The sequence below is a fragment of the Rhipicephalus microplus genome, chromosome 8, assembly GCF_043290135.1.
Source record: "Rhipicephalus microplus isolate Deutch F79 chromosome 8, USDA_Rmic, whole genome shotgun sequence".
Lineage (NCBI taxonomy): Eukaryota > Metazoa > Arthropoda > Arachnida > Ixodida > Ixodidae > Rhipicephalus > Rhipicephalus microplus.
In genome coordinates, this window is record NC_134707.1 from 82,424,959 (window position 1) to 82,444,824 (window position 19,866).

At 46.4% G+C, this 19,866-nt stretch overlaps 1 protein-coding gene across 3 annotated transcripts in view; it reads right to left on the bottom strand.

The window, feature by feature from the left end:
- Positions 1-3,591: 3,591 nt before the first annotated feature.
- Positions 3,592-19,866, bottom strand: part of ASPP (Ankyrin-repeat, SH3-domain, and Proline-rich-region containing Protein) — a 43,505-nt gene continuing 27,230 nt past the window's right edge. For 2 of the 3 annotated variants that reach the window (XM_075872219.1, XM_075872218.1), the window contains exons 5-13: positions 19,770-19,835; positions 19,325-19,377; positions 13,995-14,217; positions 12,556-12,637; positions 11,279-11,430; positions 7,931-8,064; positions 7,231-7,397; positions 5,151-5,368; positions 3,592-3,829 (exon numbers count right to left, since the gene is read on the bottom strand). In XM_075872219.1, the coding sequence (XP_075728334.1) occupies positions 3,785-3,829; positions 5,151-5,368; positions 7,231-7,397; positions 7,931-8,064; positions 11,279-11,430; positions 12,556-12,637; positions 13,995-14,217; positions 19,325-19,377; positions 19,770-19,835 (1,140 nt within the window). In that variant the 3' untranslated portion in view covers positions 3,592-3,784. The remainder of the gene's footprint in view (positions 3,830-5,150; positions 5,369-7,230; positions 7,398-7,930; positions 8,065-11,278; positions 11,431-12,555; positions 12,638-13,994; positions 14,218-19,324; positions 19,378-19,769; positions 19,836-19,866) is intronic. The other variant, XM_075872220.1, reaches the window with a different exon arrangement.

The following is a 19,866-nucleotide window of genomic DNA, read 5'->3' on the forward strand; positions in this document are numbered from 1 at the left end:
GCGGCAAGATCGCGTAGAATCCTGAATCGCCATGTCGTATCGAACACTTTCTCCAGGTCTAAGAATACTGAAAGTACAAACTGCCTATGAATAGATGCATCTCTGATGTATGTCTCTATGCGAACAAGGTGATCTATAGTGGACCTCCCCTCTCTGAAACCACACTGAAGGGGGTCTAGTATACTGTTACTTTCTAGGAAGTGGATTAGGCGCCGGTTTAACATTTTCTCATATAGTTTGCATAGACAGCTTGTTAACACTATTGGCCTGTAGCTGGCAGGCAAGGACGGGTCTTTGCCTTGTTTAAGTACCGGGATGACTATCGCTTCTTTCCATGACAATGGAATATACCAAGCTTTCCACATGGTATTGAAGAGGGTTAGGAATGTTTTTAGTGCTTCGGGGTGAAGGTACTTGATCTTTCCGTACATTATACGATCACCACCTGGCGACGAGTTGTTGCAGTACGCAAGAGATGCCTTAAGTTCAGCTAATGAAAATGGGCAGTTGTAAGTCTCCCTGGATGGACGTTTACATTTAAGGGGTTGCCGCTCTTCGCGTTCCTTGACTCTTAAAAATGTTTCTGTATAGTGTGATGCATTTGAGACATATTCAAAGTGTTCGCCGAGGCAGTCCGCCTGCTCCTCCAGGCTCTCTCCTCGGCTACTTACCAAGGGTAGGGGATGTGACTCCCGACCCATTAACTTGTTTATCCTATTCCAAACCTTCGTTTCGTCGGTATAAGAGTTTATACCCGAGATGTACTTATTCCAACTTTCTTCCTTTGCAAGACGACGCGTTCTTCTGGCTTGGGACTTAACCTGTTTGAAATTGACGAGGTTTTCAGCCGTTGGCTAATTTTGGAGTAGTCTCCAAGCTTTATTTTGACTATTGTGCGCTTTCCGACAATAGCCGTTCTACCATGGGATGCGACGCTTATTAGTCATTCCGTTAGTTTGCTTAATACATTTCACTGCAGCGTCAATAATAAAACCTGTTAGGTATGCTACAGCATCGTCTATATTAAAATCAGCAATGTCATCTCCGTCGAAAAATGTAATTTCTCGGAACAGTTCCCATTTGGCTGACTTGATGTTCCGACGAGGAAAGTCAGGTGAGCATGTATCTTCTTTTGTTAACTTCAACATAATCGGGAAGTGGTCACTCCCAAAGGGGTTCTTGAGAACGAACCACTCCAGATATGGAATTAATCTACTCGAGACAATACTCAGGTCTATAGAAGAGTATGTGTTGTGTGTAGTGCTATAATATGCTGGTTCTTTTTTGTTTAGTAGACATGCACCTGACGAAAATAAAAAGTGTTCTATTAGGCGTCCTCGCGCATCTAAACGGGAGTCTCCCCATAGGGGATTATGTGCATTTAGATCACCAACGAATATATATGGCGGAGGAAGTTCATCAATGAAGCTTTGAAATTGTGTCTTCGAAAGTTGATAGCACGAAAGAATGTTAAAGGGGGTGATTGTTAGTAGCTTCCCGAATAGCACTGCTCGGACAGCAACTGCCTCAAGAGAAGTTCGGAGGTTTAATTGCTTACAGGCAACACCTTCGTCAACTATTATAGCGACACCGCCCGACGAAGCAGCAGCGTCGTCACGGTCTTTAGGGAAGATGGCATGCTGCTTTAGAAAGTTTGTGTGGACTTTTCACAGACCCTTTTCAGGGGCTGTGACACGAGATTTTTCTTTTTTGGATCGGTCGACGGAGTCGCACCAATCCTTAGGGGCTGGCTGCACCATCACGCTCGGTGTTGTGTCCATTGCCTCTTGCGAGGCGCTGGACATGCGCTCTTGCGAGCGCTGCGTTTGTTTTGAGGGCCTCGCCTCAAAAGACGAGACTTTCGCGGCCCCCAGACCTGAGGTTGGTGGGTCCTTCTTGGATGGCGGAGCAGCACTGGCTGCAACCGCCGAGGGGGCGGATGGCGTCACCGCTGGCTCACTACGCGTGTGCCAGACAGCCGCCGAAGGCCGTCGTGGCGCTGCCCCCTGACACGCCATTTCGGCAAAGCTGGTTTCTGGTAGGTAGGACACCGCCTTCGTGCCTCCCTAAATGAAATGTCTTGTTTTACTTTAATTGTGACAATTTCCTTTTCTTTTTTCCAGCATGGGCATGACCGTGAGTATGCGGCATGCTCCCCATTACAGTTCGCACAGTGAAGAGAGTTTTCACAGGCATCAGATGTGTGTTCATCAGCACTGCATTTGGCACATGTTAGGCGGCCTCGGCAGTTCTGTGAACTGTGGCCGAATTGCTTGCATTTGAAACATCGGAGAGGGTTTGGTATATATAGCCTCACTCGAAGCATGATGTACCCAGCCTCAACAGAGTCTGGCAGTACACTTGAACTGAAGGTAAGTATCAGCTGCTTAGTCTGGACTTTTTTGCCATCACGCCTCATCCTAATTAATTTCACGTTGATGACATTCAGTTCGCTGAAACCCTCCAATAGTTTAGCCTCCGTCAGCCCTAACAGGTCGTCATCTGAAACAACGCCACGGGTGGTGTTCATGGTTCGGTGTGAGGTTACTATTAATTTGGTATCTCCGAATTTCACTAGATTAGGCAGTCTCTCATATTGTTTCTGGTCGCGGAGCTCCAACAGGAGGTCACCACTTGCCATTCTCGATGCTTTATATCCTGGGCCAAAGATTTCCGTCAAAGACTTTGAAACTAGAAAAGGTGAAAGTGTTCACACTGGTTTGCCGGGTGCGTCAGAGTGGATAACATGGAATCGCGGAAAAAATACTCTCTGGTGACCAAAAAACTGGAAGATTTCATCGGTGCGCCCTCTTTTCTGAGGGCGATCAGGGAGCGGGGGGAAGGAACTAGCCAGGTAAACATTTAATTTTCGGCAGCGGCGCCAGCCACCCACCATGGAGTCCTACAAGGGTACGCTGCAGGGTCTGTAAGTACAGGCCCTGCAGACGCCAGCTGTACGCCACCACTATAACCGAATATGGTGTATCCAAGGTAGGATAGCCACACAGGGTTAACCCTTGCCGCCAGAAAACACGGAAGTCAATGGAAGTGAGTAGAGGACAGGAAAGATTTAAAGGAAGAGAAAAGACGAAGATGTGAGGCGGAGACAGGAAAAGGCGACTGCAGATTCTTCCCGGGCGGGTCAATCCGGGGGTGCCGTCAACGTGAAGCCAGGGCCAAAGGGGTGTGTTGCCGCCGCTGGGGTGCCTTCCAGGTCCAATCACCCAGCATTGGCTCAACCCCCAGGATCCCCTTTTCCCCGGACACGGCAAAGCCATGCACGGCTAGGCGTGGGAGGGAGTTGAAACCCCCCCCGTTAGCTCAGGTCCGTGGTGTCGCTACACACCAAATGCCTGCTTGCGCAGACGCCCCTGCGGGGTTACTGTGGGTCTGACTCAGGAAACTACACACACTGTGGTAAACAGACCTGTCAGTACTACATTGCTGCACAAAATACTGCACATAATATTGCTTCCTGTAGTGTCTACATGTATGGAACAATTTCTGTTTCATTTATAGTTTTGAACATTCGTTGCAAGCACGACTCGCTTCGTTAACACCTGTTCAGAAACACACAATGCAGCAGGCAAGTGATTTTATGCTCACACATTGTTTTATTGCGTTTGCATACTGGTCCCTGTTTATACTGTTTTACAAGTGGCTACAATGCACACTCTTGCTGCTTCAGCGGGTCCCAGCACTTGTGTCCTCAACAAGGTGCGACAAAGGCACACTGCTGTTTAGGGCAGAATACTTTTTGGCGGGGAAATTAATGGCCACAGGCTCACTCCTCTGGACTTGGACGGCAAGGCTGCACTCTTGGGTAAAGCTGCACGCAACAGAGAGAAATGAAAGAGCAACGCTTTAGAATTAGAAAAATGTGAGCTCTAGCAAGGGCTCCCATGACATTATGCATTTTAGGCAGATATGAGACATTTCGTGAAGTATTGCATTTTTTAGAGTATTTTTTTGCAACCTAAGCTTGACTCACTAAGGCGAAATTCAACTTCCAGTATTAGACAAAAAAAGTACTGTCTGACAAAACAGGCCTTCATTTACATGTATATAAATAAAGATCTGACCATGCTACTAAGTTACCTTTAATTTTAGTACTACATTAGAAAGAACCATGGCGGTGAACTTCTTCCAACAGTTTTTTTGGTTTTTGTGCAATCTTTTGAGTTCTGAGCTTTGCGCAAAACGTATTTTTTTGTTGAAGCCAACATTGTGCTTGAACTTGTGTTTGCAGTTTGGTTATGAAGGCCTCGAATATAGTTGAAATGGAGTGCAGCTATCGAAGTTCGTATTTAGTATGCTACGAAAGACCACTCGCAATACCAGTGCTCAAATAAGCTCAACTGTACTAAGTAAAACACTTCAAGCCCAGGAAAACATATTACAATAGACTCTCAAAAATTCGTTACAATAGTTCAAGCTTTTGGCAAATTAAAACAAGATAAATTTTCGCTGGCCTACTATAGTTTTAATATGTTTAAAGCTGCTTTTATCCAACTGCTACATTGCACAAATTCACTTAATTCGTACTATTTATTTCTCCATGCCTAAAGATATTTGCTGCTTTTACGACTTCTAGCTAAGCGTTACTATTTTTATGCTGCTAATAGCCACAAATAAAGCCGCAGTGGTATTGTGTCCACCTGTTCTGTTTCGCGCTATTTTACAAAATAAACCCAATCGCCAGCATACAACAGCCAAACCAGAGCACCAACAATTGTGCGTGGACCATACCAATGGGAAGGTGCCACCATCTGTCACAACACATGGCACTTTTTGTTCCTCATTTACGAACGCATGAGTGTAGCGCATAGTAACGAGCATCAGTACGATCACTCACATTTAAAAAACATCGCTGGCAGTCATGCGAAGATTTCTATGACATCGTTGCAGCCCTGAAAAACGATAAATACTACCACACTGATTGGTATATTGCAGTCTTATGGTATGTTGCAGACTTTTGATATTTTCAACCTCTGGTAATTTGTATGAAATTCAAGGTGCCCATCAAGTGTGAACTATTGAAAGTCTACTGTACCATAATCTGTTTTTTAACTGCGCATAACAGAGACAGCAATGCGATAAGCGCAGAGTGTTGCAAGCTCGACAATGCCAAGGGTACACAAAGCACACACCCCAAGCAGGTTCCGTGGTAGGTATCCCTCGCGGCCATCGCGGAGCCTTGCCCACCACCAGCCGCAAGGCTGCTCCGTATCACCCTCTGCTCCTCCACGGCGGAGAATCTGCACCATGTCCCCCTGCCCGAAGGTCAGCTCGTCCGGCTGCCGCGCCTCGTAGTCAAACACAGCGTATGCCACGCCTCCGTTGATCACGCCGAGTTTCTCTTGGACACCTGCGCAACGAAAAGAAGTGGCGTGAAGAGGAAATGATTAGAAGGATGACAAAATTTTAGCCATTCAAATTTCCTGCCCAATTGATGAGCTGCATGCTGAAATTGGTAGACCAAACTTTGATTTTCGGCCTTCATGACTGGAATTTCTCACCCTCCTCTCAGCTTGCTACGTTATGTGTACAAACTCTATCCAAGCGGCATGATATCGAATGCCTAAAGTATCAGCATATTTTTGTTAACATCCCATGCAGCACATTAACTTATGAATATTTGTCTCCCGATAAACTGAAACCCACGAGGAATTGCCACAAACTCAATCTGACACCATTCCATCCATGTACTACCGTATTTACTCGATTCTACCGCACCCTCGATTGTAACGCGCACCCGATTTCCACTGCGAAAAAAAAAAAAAAAAAAGTAAGACATCGATTGCAACGCGCCCCCATTTTTCTCGCTGGCCCGCACGATCACACCACTCGAAAAAACGACTCCTTTCGGGAGCGTCTTCCATTTAAATATGAAGTACGGGCGAAGCTTGTGCCCATCTTACGTGTAACAGAGCATTGCCGTCACTGTAGTTTTACCGTGGACCAATGTCCTTGCTTGCTTCACCCCCTTCTTCTCTTGCTTCACCCCCTTCTTCTCGACGGTTGTGGTGCCAGGCATGTCGAAGTAAAAAGGCGTCTGATCGGCATTCCCGATTTGCGCAAGCAGGTAGCCGTTGTTGCGCCGCAAGTTTAGAACGAACCTCTGAGAACTGTGAAGCTTTTCATCGTACTCCTCCGCAAAACTTTTTGCATATGCATGTTCCCCTTCGGAAGGAAAAGCCTTTTCTCTTCATAAAGTTAGTTAGCCAGCACCTGCTCGCTTTGAACTGGCTCCGCATTAGACCTTTTTCTAAGACTAATTGCATAGCACGCACTTGGAGCAGTTCTGTCGTCACGGGCCGCTGTGCCGCTCGCTGCTCAAGCACATACTTGCCGAGCAGCTCTTTAATTTGCGGAAACCGACCCTGCTGTGGTCCACTGAAGCCTTTGCGTGAAGCTTTGCTGTCGACAATCTTCTGCTTTTATTTCCGCCGGTCCCGCACGCACGTTTCAGGAACTCCGAACGACTGCGATGCGGCCCGATTTCCGCCCGTTTCTGCACACGCGATGACTTTTCTTTTAAAAGCGGCATCGTGGTGCACTCGAGTTTTTGGAGTCGGCCCTTCCACGCCGTCGATGCTAATGCACTACTAGATGACGAACTCCTCAGCACACGTACGAAGTGCCGCACATAGGAAACACATAGGCAGAAATGGCCGACGCGCCATGCCGACGCACGTAGAGGGCGGCCATTTTGGCTTTGCCGATGGCAATAGATTGACCGTAATTTTTTTGTTCGTACTCGATTCTAACACGCATGCGATTTATGAACTGGCTCAACCGGAAAAAAGGTGCGCGTTAGATTCGAGTAATTACGGTAATCTATTTAAATTCAACTTCTTTCTGCACACTACTGAAAAAGGAATATTTTGCCTGGGTCAACTAGATCACTGCCTTTAGATAATTTCTTGAATGAATGTATTGATCTGCGCTTTGTTTATCAAAGTCTTATAGTCAGTTTTTCCCCCTTTGTTCTTTTTCTAGCAGTGCTGCATTTTGTTGCCTTTTCGTTTGTGTGTTGATGTTGTGAAAACCTACCCCTTTTAGTGCCGCATTGAAGCTGAAGGCAGTCGATTACATGCTAGAGCAAGGCAAGCTGGTTTTCATAAAGGTTGTGCCAAACAATGAAACCAACCTTCCGAAAGTTCTCTTCCTTGAGAGACATAGCGTAGTACAGCTTTGACCCTCATGAAAGATGCAACAGGCACCCACCGTAGAGGTACTCGGAGCAGCTGTCGAACCCTTCCTCGTCTTCCTCGCACTTGTCAGCAGCCGTCTCATGGTCACTCAGTGTTGCCGCAAATACGCACGCGCCGTGCTCCACCAGGAAGCGCACCATGGCCAGGTTGTTGCAAGATGCTGCACAGTGCAGGGGCGTCCTGCACAAACGGAGACGACCGGGTTTACCATCGTCACCATAATGAAGCATAGACTTGAGCGAATACGTCAGCAGGGGCAAAGTGGCAGTGCGGATTTTTTTTGTTAAGGTGTAGTCACGGTATCGCACCCCTTTGTTGCAGTGAAACCACCTTTACCGAGAGTATACACGTGTACTAATATACACCTTACTTGATCATTTCGAATACTTCAAAATTTCCAATAGTCTAAATTTGAAGCAAAGTGAATTTGAATACTATAATATTTGCATGGACATTTGAAAGGCTCAAATGTTAAAACACTACAGTATATCCATACACAGTGTACTCTGAGTACACGAAAATCTGTTAGACGGAACAGCTGCTTAACGGAATGACTGCCTTTGATACGATTGGTCTTGTACTTGTGCTCTGCAGCCTTGGTCACCTCTCAGTAAATTGAACTACCCTTGAACAGAACGCATGCTCCTCATCCCTTCAGGTGCCGTTTAATGAGAGCCTGCTGTACACACACCCACATATAAAAGGTTACCCACCAGCCGTCACTGTCCTGTGCATTGACGTCACAGCCGAATTCAACCAGGAACTTGACAATGTCTAGGTGACCCGCACAGATGGCATTGTGCAGTGCGGTGATGCCCTCGTCGTTAGCTGCACTTGGGTTGGGAACCTGCGCATGTTAAGAGGTGTGCAATGCTCTGGCCATCACTGCAAATATTATTCACAAAACTTCACATTAAAACTGTCAAGCACTGTAAAGCACTTCTCTTGTGGCAAAACACCAAGGCTGGTGGTCACATCTTACTATGTGATTAGAGGGGCCCTGCAACACTTTCGTAAAGGAACCAGAGCACCATGTTTGGAAACTACAGATGTCAGTGTCGTTTGAGAGCCCTGCATGCAGAAGCACTTGTGGCCGATTATTAGTTACAAACTTTGCCTATAAGATAATTCAATTTATTTTGTAAGCAGGAGTGCGTGCTCATCTGAGTGTTCGGGTCTGATCTATAATTTTCGTGGTTCGACGTAAACTCGTGATGTTGCAGAGGTCAAGCAACTATTGTCGGCGTCGGAGAACATCTGTGTTTTGCGCACAATACTTCGACTGGCATCCGGCGAGGACCATTGTTCATTACCACTATTGCTCTGTGCTTAGCTATTGGTAAGGTAGTTTTGCCTCCTTACGCCAGAAATGCTTCTCTTTTCGATGCGAAGTAACTTCGGGTCGTGCACAATCCTGTGTGTGGCATGACCACCCGTACTGCGCATATGCGACCGATCTTTCTTTCCTTTTTTACTGTCCCATTCATTGCGTCGCAATGCTGATGCAGGGAGCATCTGCTAGCGAGTTTCTTGATTGAAAAAAACAGCTACTCCCGTTGCCCAACAGTTCACTGACCACCTCATATATATAGGCACTGCATCTTGACCTCCACAATAGTGCCGATGGCAGATTTCTCTTGTGCATTGTTGAACAAAAGATGTTCGCATTGCATGCGCTAAACTAAAAGCCAACTGCAAATCTCTGTGTCCAGTCGGAATCTTCTGTCTCTCATTGCCCATTAGCAGCGATTGACGTGTTCTAGCAGGAAACATTGGTCCATCACTGCGTCCTTTGCCCCTCCCGTTTTCGCTCTTGCGCACCGCTGCGATGAGGACCAGCGTCAAAGTCACCGCCAGTGTAAGCGTTAGCGCCTGCTGCTTTGAATCTACACATGGTTCCATTTAGGCAGATGATGTAATTTTTTTTATGACGGGGACACGCTCAAAGCACCCACATCGTTTCATTCTTCATCACCCATGGGTCTTCTATTTGAAAACAGTGCGGTCAGCGTCAACGAAGCTTGAGCGCACATAGTCTCAGGCGCTGCCCCACTAATAATATTAGTGTGTGGGGTTCAACGTGCCAAGAACACCATATGATTATAAGAGATGCCACAGTGGAGGGCTTTGGAAATTTCAACCACCTAAGGTTCTCTAACGTGCACCTAAATCTGAACACTGGGCCTACAGCATATTTGGCACTGCTCCACTGTGGGGCGCTACAATGAAACTTCTATTATCCCTAGTTCTGCCACGACCCACATTTTACGACAAATCGGTTTGGTCTCGGCAAATCCCCATCGAAATATAGTACAGTAAAACCTTGATATAACGAAGCAATTGTAGCTCCCCTTGAAATTCCCATAGATGCCTATGTGTTTAAAACCTCGTTTTAACAGAGTGAAAATCTCCTGACAATGAATATAACGAACCATTCTTCGTCTGCAATAAGTATTTACTGAACATTTTGGTATACGTCAATTCAATATCTTAGGGTGCACGACGGTTTACGTCTTATCACAGTTGCGGCAATTCAAAACTCGCGCCTTGCGCTCCCTGAAAGCCGCCTGCGGCCTGCCAACACGCGTGTGGGATTCTGCAACTAATGGACTCGCCCGCACAGCAACTCCGCGAGCGTGCGCATCAGCCGGCCTCCCCTCTCCTGTAGAACTCGTTGACCTGCCTGCGCATCTGACCTCCTTCTCCCCTCCATCTCCGTGCCGGGGCTTTGCACGCCGCCGGGGCGGCGGAGATCGTGGCATTCGTCCTTGTCGTTCGCTGTGGAAGAGTAACACCACCACTGTCAGTGTCTGCTGCTAGACACAAGATGGACAATGGCAGCAGAAAACGTAAGCACAAAAATAAACAATCGAGCAAAAGTCAGCATTGTTGAAAGCCATTGAGTCTGGCGTCAAGAAAAAAAAAAAGTGGCAGAAGACTTCGACGATGTCGGGTGCCGTGGGCGACCAGGCCCAGACGTCGTCAGATACTCTCCTTAACGCTGGCGTTGTGCCTGACTGCGACACTTTCTGTGTCTACCTCAGTGCCGATGCTGATGCAGCGACAACGGAAGAGTTGTTAGATGAGGAAATTGTGCCGGATGAAGACAAAACTGTGACATGAAAACAGTGACGAATGTGTCGACGCCCTGGAGCCTAATGTTGGCGAACCCGACGACCGCGCAAGCGCTAGATTTAACAGATTTGCTGTGCTGCTTCTTTGGTGCTTACGATGACAGGGAGGACGGACTCGTAATAGCTGCTGCAGCGGAAAAAGCAGTCATCTACGTGAGGAAGAGTCGGCAAAGTCAATAATATAAAGGACTATTTTTCTTCGGAGTGATCTGCCAGCTGGTGTGCTGAATTTGGCGGAAATAAAGTGCGTTGTTCTTTGTTATCTTGCTATTTTTTGCCTTCTGACGGCCGTTTTTCTCTGCGCGGCGGGCTGCTGTATATTCGTTGGTGTGTACATTCTCTCTTGCTGGCTAATTGCTGGTAGAAATGAATAGTGGCTATAACAAACGAATGGTTATAACAAAGTAATTACGACTCCCCCTTCAACTTCGTTATAACGAGATTTGACTGTATTAAAAACCTTGATTGCACGACACAGTCTTACGCAGACCCCGCATTTTACCACGACTTTCGTATTGGCCTAATAGATGGAGCAAAAAAAGCATCCTATATTTCGACATGAAGGCTCACTGCTCATATGAACACATGCCGGTGGTTGTTTCTGGCGTATCACGGAACAATCAATCGATTCAGCACACTGTATGAGCTTCAAGACCTTAATTTACAATACCACTTGCCGCCTGATTCGCAACGAGTCCAAAGGTGGCTGATTTGGGTTCTGCCTATGCAGTGTGGTGCAATATCTGTTCATTTTATCGACCAGCCGCTGATTCGCACACTGCCTAACTTAAACAATTTTATAGCTCCCTTTCGAGTTCAAATGAAGCAGCTTTTACTGCACACCGCATTTCACATTGTACCCGGAAAAATCCTATAATTGGAGTGTTACTGCATTCCAATTCAGGCCCAGAGGAAAACACTACGCACCTGTGCAGCTGTGGTGCGCACAAGGTCCAGCTCTCCTTCAAGGGCAGCGTCCAGCAGCAGGGCCAAAGGATCAAAGCTCACTCGCTGGGGTCCCTTTTTACGGCGACCCCCGTTGCCACCCGTGCTGCCCGAAGAGCGCAGGTTGCCTCGGGCTGCACGCGATGCATGGTCAAGTTAACGTGAGACTGACGAGGCCATGAAACATTGGCTTGTGCATGCTTCTAAATGCAAGATGAGCAGTTCATGTCGGCCCATGGGGGCCCTATTTTGTACATGTTCTTTGATAAAACAAAACGAGACACCACGACAGGGCAAGACGGAGCAGCACGGGATTGGTCGAGGCTTGTCTGACGGTCGGGCATAAAAATGGCAACCAGTAGTGGCCATGCTGTCATTAATCCCAGCACACAGAACGGACACAGGTGCCATTTTGTCCAACCGAACAGAATATGATAGCCTTCTGACAACTTGGATCCCATCAAAATGTATGCGCTAAGAGCTGGAGGATCGAATTCGTCCGCTTTTTGTCTGGCTTACTCCAATTCCGTGCTGATAGTTCAAGTGAGAAATAGTAGACAAGCGCTAGAATTGCAAGCTGTGTTACAAACACCATAAAATTAAGCTCAAAAATATTGTTTTTTTGCAGCATCTGTAAGTGCACGATTAAGGGCTCGTTTTTTGTTAGACACAATATTATGAGAGCTAACAGACAATGATGCTAAGGAAAGCATATGAGATGTTCTTAGAAGTAATTGTAATGTAATTGCAAAGAAAGAAAACTGGACGAAAAGATAAGTTGCCATGGGCAAGGACTGAACCTGTGACCTTCCAATAACACACCCGAAGCATCTAACTCGTTCTTCAAAGGACGCTTTAGTGAGCCGTATGTGAAAGCGCACGGTCATGAGCGTCATCAAATGTGGTTTACCTTTTTCGCTTTCTTTTCCTAACAAATTCAGTCTTAAGTCAGCGCTCGTGGTGCCACCTCCTTTCTTGTCTCTCCGTTTTTGGTGACGTAAAATTTATTCCGTAATGTCATAGAACTTCGCCGTCTCCTTTCTTGTCTTTTCATTTTTGGCGACCTGAATTCATTCCGTAATGTCATAAAAACTCGCCCAGGCTTCTCTGCTTCTACATAAGGTTCAAAGCTTGCTTGTCTTTTAGATGCGTTAACTTTGAGCCAAAACGATGTTTTCTGACTTTCATTTGGCACCGGCATACTGAATTTAGGTAGCAATTTCAGCTTATCCATATACCTTTAGAGTGGTGTGACTGACCTGGACGTTGCTGTGGTTCTGGCAGTGCCACTGGCTGACTTTGTGACCCGTCTGTCTCGCTCGCAGATCCTTCACCAGATGCCTGCAGAGAAGAGGAGCAGCTCAGAAATTCGACTGTCACTGTTGACACTTTGATTGACAGAAGGTAAAGGAGATGACTGGCAGACTCTGACATGGGACTTTTTGTAATGCATCTAGTACATATTAATGTGCTATCGAACCTGATTCACACGCAATTTTCACAGAATGAGTAGAAATGTGCCCAACCATATCATGACCAAAACTTGAAAATGAATTTACGACATGCTCCTTCGATAGCTATAAAAAAAAAGTACAATTTGCTTGCATAGAATGTACAGCTTTATCTCTAGGCAGTTTCTAATCTAATGTGATTTAGTTATACTGCCATGTTTTTAAGATCACTTAATAATAAGCCTTGTTTGTGTGCTAATTAAATGGTCGTTACCTAGATAGGCTCAGAGTACATGAATATCCTTACGATAGTCTGAAAGCTTCTCATTGTTGTTTGGTTACGTTTAATTTTCAACCTGCAGAAAATAGCAAGAACGTGATGTTCTTGGGTGTTGTTATGAGAGAAATCGATGTGAATTTTTAAAACTTCATCGGCAGTGCACTAATTTCGTGGTTTTATTGTTTTCAAACCGGATGCGATGACACGTCACTCCTTGCAACGTAATCAGACTTGCATTTTGATCAAGTAAATAAGGTTGTTCAACTTTGTCCAACTTGCGATGACCTGGACTAATAAACCGGTCTGAAAAATAATTCTCACTGTAAAACACATCCTAGCTGATGGCTTAGAAACTCCAAATGTGTAATCAGGATTTGCACTGGGGCCTGGCGAGAGCACTGTCCGCCATGGCAGTGTAGCGGCGCCGGTGCTTGGCTCGTGGTTGCAGGCTCGATTCTAGCCGCGCTGGTCGCATTTCAATCAAGGCGAAATGGTAGAGGTCCGTGTACTGTGCGATGTCAATGTACTTTAAAAAACACCAGATGGTCAAGAGTTCTACTTTGACATGCCTCATAATCATATTGTTTTGGGACGTGAAATCCCAGATATTATACAACGTCCAATGAGACGACATCAAGTACGGCAATAGCAAGGTTATATTTCAATGCCTCCGTGCAAAACCAGGGCAGCCTAGCCTGCTTGACAAACGATGATGATCATTACAATGGTTTGAATACACTCAACTCTTATTATAACAAAGTTGCATATCATAGCAAAATAAGTTCGTTACATCCAAAAATTTGTTATAAAGGTTCATTCCTGACACTATGTCTATTGCAAGACAATTATTAATTTACTTTGTTATATCCAGGTACGTTATATCGAGGTTTGAGTGTATACAGATGAAGACAAAGTACATAGCGCTCACAATATTATTACTGCAGAGAGCACTGATTGAAATACACACCGTATGTTGCTGAGGCTGCTGGTCCTCTTTCACTTGCTCTTGGTCCCTGTCAGGTGCATTCCTCGTCTCCTCCTTTTCCTCCTCGCTGTCGCTGCTCTCGGGTGGGCTGGGAGGAGCACTGTCCATGGCGACAGATCGTGGCTCCGAGCGGCTGCACAGGAGGGGGTGCCGCAATTGCACCATTGCACCACGCTGACAGCACCAACGCTGGCCGAATGCTGTGCTGACAAGTTTGTTGAACAGCGCACAAACTCGGTGCATTGCATTAAACACCAAGGTTAGCAGCACACAAAACAGATTCTGCGCTGCAGGCCACAGTGATTGTCAATGTCTTTGGGTCGAGCTCAATCAGCTTCGGGTCGAGCTCAATCTGGGGTGCAGCGTGACCACCCTTACCCCGCATGCATGTCCGCTCCCCCTTTGTCTCTTCCCCTACGCTCCCTCCCCTCTCGCCTCGCAACGCGACACAGGCAGGGTCTGCTAGCGACTTTCTTGATTGAAAAACCGACCTCTCGCGCTGCACAACTGTTCGCTGGCTAAAAGCGGACTGCAAGTCTCTGTGTCGAATCAGAGTCTTCTATCTCTCAACACCCATTAGCAGCGATTGGTATGTTCCAATAGAAAACACCAGTTCATCACTGCGTGCTTTGTGACTCCTCAGGTTTCTCTGCTGTGCAACACCGCGGCCAGTGTAAGTGTTAGCGCTTGCTGCTTCACATCTTCGCATGGTTCCCTTTAGCGGCACATGGTGTAATATTTTAGTGCTTTTCTATTTTTGTATCTGTTTTCCTGGCCTTTTTTCAGTGTTTTTTTTTTTTTTAACCAATCACTCGGCTATCTATAAGGGGCTTCTTGTCAATGAAATTTCAAATGAAAATCAGCGCTTGTCTTGTCTCTTCTCTGTCCGTGGTCATGTTTTTTTGGTGCTGTTAAACCTTAAGGATCCACAACCAACTAGCCCAATCAGCTACTTTATTGAAATAAATTATTAACTTGGTTTGGCTTGCGCATACTAAACAAAATTGGCTAACAGCCCAAGGAACAATATAGACAATGCACTGAAACAGCAAACGCTCATTAATTACAAGTGCTAAGACGACCGGAACAACAAATGGCACAACCCTTCTGTCCCTGTCATCTTAGTGCTCTTACTTTATAAGCATAAAGCAGTACCAACTAGCTTGCCCTACCTTTCTGCAAAAAGCTCAATGATTCCTATTTTTGTGAAAAATGTCCGAATTGTTCGAATGCCAAATTATCGAAAGTGTAAATAAAACAAGAAACAAGTGCCTCTTCAATCACTGAATTTTTATTTTCTTGGTTAATATGCAAATGCATCACTTATTTTGCATAAGAGCATTTTAAAAGCAACCATTTTCATTATCCATGACTTGATTCCGAACGCGACCGCAGCTCGGAGACCTGGCATCGTAAGTCAAAAATTGCTCTCATCTCATCCCTTATTATGCACCATCACCACCGTTACCACTACGCATACTTGACAATACAGTAGACGTCCGATTTCCCAGACTCATCTGTGGCACCGTCAAGTTCCCCATAGAGTCAACGTATTAAGAAGTCCGAAATTCCGATTCCAGACGCTTATAGCCTTCGGCATTCGATTTCCCGAACTTTTTACAGTTAACCCCCGACCCGAAGCCACCACCGACGCCACCATTTAGGTTGTTTTCATATCCTTAACCCGCCACACTTGCATCGCAGGTATGGCCAGCAACACCGCCGCCAACCGCCACAACGCGGCCCAGCTGCTGTAAACTCGAATCCGCACGTGTCAATCCGTTGCCAGCCGTAGCTTAGCAGCTTAGCCAAGCCAAACCTCACAGTGTTTGTTCACATGTTTTGTCAGCTCTGCGGTCGTGTCTACGGTTGATCGTTTGCTGCTACGGGCTATCTTAAGTGATCACTTTTCCCGACCTTCAGCATCCACCGAGTTCCTAGCTGTTTCGAGCTGCGCTTTTCGCCGAGCAGATTCACCGTTTACAGCGATGGCATCGACTGCTCCTTCGTCTTCATCCGTACCTTCGAAGCGTACAAAGCCTCCTCGTAGGCTCACGACGGAGAAGAAAGCCGCCATCATTGAACAGGTCTAACGCGGTCGGTCGCAGGCAGAGGTTGGAAGAGAGTTCGGAATTTCGAAGCAAACTGTTTTGCACTTCATCAAAAACAAGGCGAAGATCTTAGAAATGGCTGCCAAATCAACCAGGGCTGGAAAGAATGCGAGACAGGGTGTTTATCCGAAGTTCGAGGAAGCGCTTGTCGTGTGGCTGAGTGCCATGATCGCTAAGAAAGTCCCAGTGTCAGGCGACATCCTGAGGCAGAAGGCAGAGGTTTTCGCGCTTCCGATCGGTGTGAAGGACTTCAAGTTCAGCGATGGATGGCTTCGCCTCAATGACTTGAAGTTCAAGAAGATGTGCAGGGAAAGTGGTGCCGTCGACGATTCCATTGTCGCCGAATATCGGGATGGAAAGCTGCAGCCCTTGCTTCAGCAGTTTCCACCTAATGATACTTTCAAATGCGACGAGACTGGACTGCTTTACAAGCTGCTGCCAGAGAAAGCGCTTGCATTTTCTGGTGACCCCTGCCACGGTGGCAAGCACAGCAGCAAGGAGCAGCTCACTGTCCTTGTTGGCAGCAACATGTCAGGCAGCGAGAAGCTTCCGTTACTAGTAATCCGCCAGTCGAAGCATCCAAGATGTTTCAAGGGGGCAGTGACTCTGCCTGTTCTCTATGAAGCTAACAAGAAGGCGTGGGTAACGCAGCAGTTATTCGAAGCACACGTGCACAAGCTGGACAGAAGGTTTGAGCAGCAAAATCGAAGAGTTCTGCTGTTTGTGGATAACTGTGCTGCGCATGCCCACATCAAGGACCTAAAGGCTATAACTCATTGAATTTCTGCTGCCGAACACCATAGCAATCCTGCAGCCAATAGACGTGATTCAAAACTTGAAGCATCTTTACAAATTACGCGTGCTCAGTCGCATGGTGTTCTGCTCCGACAACGGGAAAAGCTACGCTGTTGACCACAGATCTGGCGTCGGCATGTTAGCAGAATGGTAGAAGGCGGTTACGCAAGAGACTCTGCGGAACTGTTTTCGCCACACAGGCTTTACACTCGACACAGAGACGGCCGTCTCGCCCCAAGTAGACAGCGTGTGCGACGAAATCCCCTCCACGGATGTTGCCTGCAACGATCTGCGTGCTGCCGGCGTGTTGATTCCTTCCGAGATAACCTTTGAGGGCTTCGCCGATGCTGACAAAGACCTCAAGCTATGTGCGGACTTGACCGATGACGAAATCATTCGTCAAGTTATAGAGGATTCCGACGAATTTGACACCGAGAACGAAGAGCCACCTCCTACACAGCCAACGAGCTCAGAGTTGAGGCGAGCACTGATGAAACTGTCATCGGTGTACAGCAGCAACATGACGTTGACTGAAATTGAAGTAGACATTATCGTGGACAAGCGGAATGCCACACAAAAAAAAAATAGACCACTTCTTTGAGCCCAAGTGCTGACCTATGAAGTAGCGCCGGCTAGGTCGGATTTTTTTTTGTATAAATGGCTCTTTTCAGAGCCACCTAAACGATGCATTGGCTGAATTGCAAAGGGAATCTTGTACTCTAGCCGTTACCCTCTCCGCCAGCGAAAAATACCTACAAAAAACGTGCACTTTTACGTGCATTCGTTTTTCCAGACTGTCCGATTTTTCGGACGTTTTCGCCGTTCCTTGAGGGCGTGGGAAATCGGACGCCGACCGTAATTCTTTTACTAGAAAAATGGCTGGCAACTGATTGTTCACCTATCACAATACAGCAAACTAGTTTTACGCCGGCATGCTGACTGTGACTAAGGCTCTTCATATTCAATGCCTTTTTTTCGCCACGTTTCAGTTTTGTGGCAATGTGCGTGCATCACCCCAAGACAAAACAAAGCTACTTAATGCTACATCTGCTGTGGACCAAAGCGTGTTCACTAAAGACACCATCTTAGTGTACATGCAGTTCCAAAGGCACAGGTGTAGCCGACGTCTAGATTAGAAACGAAACTGCTGAAGACCGCATCTAGTGCTGAATAAACCTGGCTCACTGATGCCAATCGCCGATAGCAGTTATGCAGTTCTGAAGGCATATGGCAAATACGAATGCTGTTTGTAGCAGCTTTGCTTACTATCGTTATTCACACAATCATAGGCAGTTCCCACGAATGTGCCGGATGAACCTGGAAACAAAGCATGTTTGCAGCAGCCGCTGATGCCTTGAATGCTAACAACACGATTGCGGTAGGATTCTCGATGGCAGCCATGCCTCTCTGAAGGCCCACAGCTGTTTTGGTTGTTAACAAATGCTGTCTGTGAATGTCACTATCCCTGTCTTGCATCACACTTATGCAGCCCTTTGCGCTTGGTGCACTCCGAGGTCCATTCCTGTTGCAGCAAAATATGACAGAATAAATAAAAGTTTGATGCCATTAAGCGATGCACGTACTTGCCGGGATGGGGAATACGTTCGAATTATCCCATTTTCTTAAGTACTGAGCTTTCACTGTACAGACTGCGCCCATGTCTTGCCCTGAGACCAGCGGCGAAAGCTGCGACAGCAACGGCGGCTTCAGCTATGCCGGCCAGCTGCAATTCACCCAGCTGAATGTTAACTTCTTGCATCCTCACGTCTGCCATTTTGATGGAAAAATGTGGGGACTTTTGGCTCAGCTTTGACTAGAAAGTGGATTTTCAATGTAGTCACGCTGTTCCTCCTGTGCCAGCTTTCTTCTGATAGAAAGTATCACGTTAGGCTCGTGCGTTTATGCCCTTGTCGCCGAGTACGTGCAACGCTGGGTCTATGTCCACCTCAGAGTTAAGGGGACGAAGGCGACTAGTCGAAGACACCAAAAGGAACAGCCCACACAGCTGCAACGCAAACAAACTGCTGATGTAGTGTGGTGTTCTGTTTCTAGACATTTTACATAAAGAGACCATTTTACTAACACACAGCAGAGACACCTGGCTGAGGTTTCTTTGTCTATACTGATGCATGATTGAAGCGCAGTGTTAGGATCTCTACAGCATGAAAGAAAGACTTCAAAAAGTGGATAGAGTTTTGTTAATTTTCTTGTGTCTTTCTCTCATTGCACCACTTGTGAGCAAAAATGAGCTTCTCGACTAATTCCAGTTGCTCAAAACATTTTGTCACCCCTTTCTCAGATAAATGAGTTAGCCAGTTCTTTCGAGACACAAGAAAGCACACCAACCACACTGATAGAGCCTGCATTTACACCAAATGCATGCGCTTCAAGCAAAGCTCAACTTACCAAATGAGCGGCGGAGAGTCGTCGGCGACTGCTTCCACCATGGCCTCCGGAGCCTATACAGATTTCAGGTTGTTAGAAGCAAAATGTGATGAAAAAGGCATTCTTATTGTAGTGGCACTTAATGAGCGCACCTGTGGAACAGAGTGCCAACAGATGGCAAGTGAACGTGCCGAAAGCTATAACCACTGTCACGATGAAGTGCCTCTTAAATGTAATGTCCTGTTTTAGAAGCCGAACTTTTTTTTTTTTCACCCAACATTTCCTCATGCATGGTTGCCAATTTGAGTACTACATTACCATCGTTGTAAGCCGACTTGAACGTGAGTTATTTGCCATAAAATCGAACTGTCACAAAACTAAAGCTCACTGAAATAGGCCAGTTCTGAAGGGATCACCCTATATAAATAGCATGTGAACAAAAAATAATGAATCTGCGACAACTCACTGAGTCCGCCTCTTTGGCCTTCTTTTGGTCTGGAGGGCTGTTTTCCTCAGTGGCTGCAGCTGAACCCTGGTGATCAAATGCATAGTATGTACTTGGG